The 5,000-nt window shown below is 43.4% G+C and overlaps 1 protein-coding gene across 2 annotated transcripts in view; it reads left to right on the top strand.

Annotated features, from left to right (window-relative positions):
• Positions 1–1,019: 1,019 nt before the first annotated feature.
• tpcn3 (two pore segment channel 3) overlaps positions 1,020–5,000 on the top strand; it is a 12,876-nt gene continuing 8,895 nt past the window's right edge. The window contains exons 1-5 of one of the 2 annotated variants that reach the window (XM_083551383.1): positions 1,020–1,224; positions 2,148–2,319; positions 2,861–2,943; positions 3,058–3,172; positions 3,317–3,445. In XM_083551383.1, coding sequence (XP_083407509.1) covers positions 2,236–2,319; positions 2,861–2,943; positions 3,058–3,172; positions 3,317–3,445 — 411 coding nt within the window. In that variant the 5' untranslated portion in view covers positions 1,020–1,224; positions 2,148–2,235. Of the gene's footprint in view, positions 1,225–1,888; positions 2,320–2,860; positions 2,944–3,057; positions 3,173–3,316; positions 3,446–5,000 lie in introns of those variants that run through there. The other variant, XM_083551384.1, reaches the window with a different exon arrangement.

Raw genomic sequence — 5,000 nt, 5'->3', positions numbered from 1 at the left:
TGTCTCACTCTCTCTGTCTATTTCACTCTCTCTGTCTGTCTCACTCTCTCTGTCTATCTTACTCTCTCTGTATATCTCACTCTCTCCATCTGTCTCACTCTCTCTGTCTATCTCACTCTCTCTGTCTATCTCACTCTATCCGTCTGTCTATCCACCTGCCTCACTCTCTCTGTTTGTCTCACTCTCTCTGTCTGTCTCTCTTTCTTTCTCTCTGTGTCTGTCTCTCTCTTTTCTGCACTGTAGTTGGAAGTGCCTTGTTTCCTCCATCAGGAATAAAACACATGACCTTTTGACCTTGGTGATGACCATGGTGCATGTCAGACACCTGCCTGTAATATGTAAATGAGGTTTTTTGATGATGTAATAATCAGCCTTCAGGCACTAACGAGTCTTAGCACTCTGCTTTTGTACACTACCTGGTGCACTTAGTAGTGTTTTTACTACAGACCCCGCCCCCTTTTTACACTTTCACCTGTAAACAACAAACCAAAACACAGCCGGTGATCTGAGAGCCTGGAGAACCCTGCTGCACTGTGTGTGTGTGTGTGTGTGTGTGTGTGTGTGTGTGTGTGTGTGTGTGTTTTTAAAAAAAATCATACTTTATTTTATGCACCACTCTGCTGTGTAATGTGGTGTGTGTTGCTGTGTGAAGCATGACCTTGTACACCTGAACACGTCTTGCTCCAGAGAGGTGTCCTGGTTCTGAATCACGTGACTTTTACACGTGAGTAAACAAACTAATTAAAGAGTTTCAGCTCTCTGTCTGTTCTCCTGAATCTTTATTGTAATGTAACAGAATACACTCTTTATCACACTCATCATCATCACCACCTTCATCAGTACCATCATCAACTTCATCATCTTCCCGATCAACCGCCGATTAAAAAAAAAATTAATAAAATGTTGGTTCAGTGTGTAGTGAGTCTATAGATCTAGGGCTGACCTTAGGGATGGGAGGCGTGGTCTCTGGCTTAGAGGCGGGGCCTCGTGGTTGAAGGCGTGGCCTCTGATCGACACGGGTGGTGTAAGACTGGGCTCCTTGTCCATTGGATATAAAGTATCTGTCACTCCTGTGCAGTGTAAGCAGTTACTATCAGTGTATAAACACGAGTCTTCAGCCTCTGAATGAAGGAAGAAACTGTACAGTGATGAACAAAATCCAACTTTTCTGCATTCTGATCTGATGGGTCTGAATTCATCTCTCGGACACTGCTGAGCGAAAAGGTAAAGTCACAAATAATGCAGCTTTATGAGCCTTGATCATTTATTTTATATATATATATATACTTATTAAACTAAACAGCCTTGTTATCAGCTCCATGTGAAGATGGTGACGTGTTAAGACTTTAAATTCGTGTGTGTGTGTGTGTGTGTGTGTGTGTGTGTGATGAATTCGAGCTAATCGACTGTACAGGGACTCAGAATACTGAAGAAAAAGTTTGTAGATAAAAACAGTAAATCACAGCTACATGACCATGACCAAGGATGAGCTGGTCCAGATCTTCCACACTTCTGTAGTGTTTCAGATAAAGAAAGTTTTATTCATATGCATTTATGAGTCAGAATAATGATAGGAAATGTGCTGCTTTCAAATATAAATAAGAACCGGTTTAAGGTATAAACAGAAAAGGGTTAAAATTATATTTATAATAATAATAATAATAATAATAATAATAATAATAATAATAATAATAATAAGCTTAATAATACAATACTTGATACTCATATAAAAAGAAAAACATTTCACTTTTATAAACTCCCTTAAATCTGTGTGTGTGTGTGTGTGTGTGTGTGTGTGTGTGTGTGTGTGTGTGTGTGTGTGTGTGTGTGTGTGTGTGTGTGTGTGTGTGTGTGGTTAAAATCCTATAAACCTGGATCCAGCACGATTTCCGCTCCGTCACATGACGGTCAGGACCGCGCGAGTCCAACTCACCGGATTCACACACACTTTATGACCATCCGACAAAACACACACACACACACACACATACATATACACACATATATACACATATCTCCGCACTTGCGGCTGGAGCGTGTGATTTTCCTGAAAATTTAAAGACAATTAAAGAGCAGTGTGTTTGGTGTTCCCGTGTGTGTGTGTGTGTGTGTGTGTGTGTGTGTGTGTGTGTGTGTGTGTGTAAAAGTGAGGGAAGGAATCCGGTGAGGAGGTCACGAGCGCAGGATTTCCTGCAGGAGGAGAAGAAGAGGAGTTCTGGATAAAAAAAGGGGAAGATGGCTGAACAGGAGAAAGGAGAGAAAAACGGGGAGACAGAAGGAAATCAGGGACACACACAAAACCCCGACACCGGAGAACACGTAAATACAACACACACACACACACACACACACACACACACACACACACACACACACACACACACACAGTTTGTTTACTAATCCTGAAAACCATTACTTTTTAAAAGTTATAGTTGAGTGTGTGTGAGAGAGAGAGAAGGTTCTTTCTCTCTCTTCACAGAGAGATAGATATATATATATATATATATATAGAGAGAGAGAGAGAGAGAGAGAGAGAGAGAGAGAGAGATACTGATACATTGTACAAACTCACAAAAGAGTAACAGACAGTTGAACAGTTATTTATGATTCTTTATTACAATGTGTGTAATGAGAGATCAATAACTGGAGGACCTGTTGTGTGTATTTGCATCCTTGTGTGTGTGTGTGTGTGTATGTGTAGAAGTTCATGTAAGTTCATTCAAGTTTCATGAATGATTTATTATTGTGATGTTTTCAAACTTCAAACTGCAACACTGCACAATCATGTGTCATTCATTATAACTGTACCGCTGTTTGTGTGTGTGTGTGTGTGTGTGTGTGTGTGTGTGTGTGTGTGTAGAAATTAAACCTGGCTGCGGTGTACGTATCGGACGCTCAGCACAACCGGAACATTTACTTTGACACCACACCACAAGCAGTGAGGTAATCAAACCCCTGTGTGTGTGTGTGTGTGTGTGTGTGTGTGTGTGTGTGTGTGTGTGTGTAAAGGTGGCACAACCCAAGATCATCAGCATCCTTGTGTGCGTGTGTGTGTAGGCTGTACCTGTTGTATAATCACTGGCTGCTGCGTGTGTGTGTGTACATCTTCATCATGATGGATTTGGCACTTGCAGTATTTGAAGAGCCTGCACTCATCCCTCTGCCCCTGTGGGTCAGTAACACACACACACACACACACACACACACACACAGAAACACATACTTGTCATGTCTGTGTTATTTCAGATAACTCTCTGAGTGTGTGTGTGTGTGTTTGTGTGTGTGTGTACATGCGTGTGTTGTGTGTGTTCCTCAGATCACCTCAGTAGCTGAGCTCCTCTGTCTCATGGTATTTTCTGCACGATTGGTTCATTACGCCAAAGTTATACCTCGACGTGTTTTCTTCAGAGATCCCAAAAACATCTGCATCATTGTCACCATCACGGTAACATCTCAGCTACACCTCGCCCACACCTCCCCTATGTCTCACTTACACCTCACCCACACCTTCCCTTCATCTCACCCACACCTCCTCTACATTTCACTTACACCTCACTCGTACCTCCCCTGCATCTCACTTACACCTAACTTGTACCTCCCCTGCATCTCACCCACACCTCCCCTACATCTCACTTACACCTTACCCACACCTCCCCTACACCTTACTCACACCTCCCCTACACCTCACCCACACCTCCCCTACATCTCACCTACAACTCACCCACACCTCCCCTCTGTCTCACTTACACCTCACCCACACCTTCCCTTCATCTCACCCACACCTCCTCTACATCTCACTTACACCTCACTCGTACCTCCCCTGCATCTCACTTACACCTAACTTGTACCTCCCTTGCATCTCACCCACACCTCCCCTACATCTCACTTAAACCTCACTTGTACTTCCTCTACATCTCACTTACACCTCACTCGCATCTCACCCACACCTCCCCTACATCTCACCCACATCTCACCCACATCTCACTTACACCTCCCATACATCTTACCCACACCTCCCCTACATCTTACTTACACCTCACCTGCATCTCACCCACACCGCCTCTACATCTCACTTATACCTCACCTGCATCTCACCCACACAGCCTCTACATCTCACTTACACCTCACCTGCATCTCACCCACACCGCCTCTACATCTCACTTACACCTCACCTATATTGTGTGTGAGCACCATTGTGATGCAGCACTGCTTTAATCCTCCTGGGTGTGGAATTCATCAGAGCTGCACAGGTTGTTGCTGGGATCCTCTTCCACTCCTCTATAATGACATCACAGAGCTGCTGGATGTTACACACATGGAGCTTCTCCACCTTCTGCTTTAGGACCCACAGGTGCTCAATAGGGATCAGGTCAAGAAATGTACTTGGCCACTCCTTCACCTTCAGGTTCAGCTTTCAGCTTGTCATTTTTCCGGTGTGTTTGGGGTCATTATTATGTTGGAAAACTGTGGTTCGGCCCAGTTTCTGGCCCTCCGACCCTCACCAGGGCGTCACCACACATGCTGGACACCATCTGAGCTAAACAAGTTTATCATGGTCTCATCATTTGCGACTTTTTGCAGAATGTGTGGGGTATACCGGACATCTCCCTTTCTTCTCTTTTTTCTTACACTAAACTTCTCCTTTTCCTCCTACACGTCTTCATTTGATATATCTTGTCGGAACTCGGACCCATTCGCTGTGTGGCCCAAGGATCCAATCTGTTTTAACTATTCACCAATTCAACATCATTCAAACTTCAACTGCAAATAATAAAATAATAAATCAATGAAGATATTTTCCATTCGAGAAGTGAGAAGGAGCAACTCAGCTTTATTGCAGTCCATCAGTTTGTCTCAAAGAAGTCTCCAGGAGAAACCCATTAAACAGCCATAGCAACAGTCATCTGTCACATGCAGTAGGCCCTAAATAAATCTTTTTCTCCTCCTTAACGGTTTTCATTCTATAATCATCTCAAGAGGTTCTGCAAACTTATATTTAC

The sequence above is a fragment of the Silurus aristotelis genome (genome assembly GCF_946808225.1).
Source record: "Silurus aristotelis genome assembly, chromosome: 9".
Lineage (NCBI taxonomy): Eukaryota > Metazoa > Chordata > Actinopteri > Siluriformes > Siluridae > Silurus > Silurus aristotelis.
This window is presented reverse-complemented; position numbering and strand designations above follow the sequence as displayed.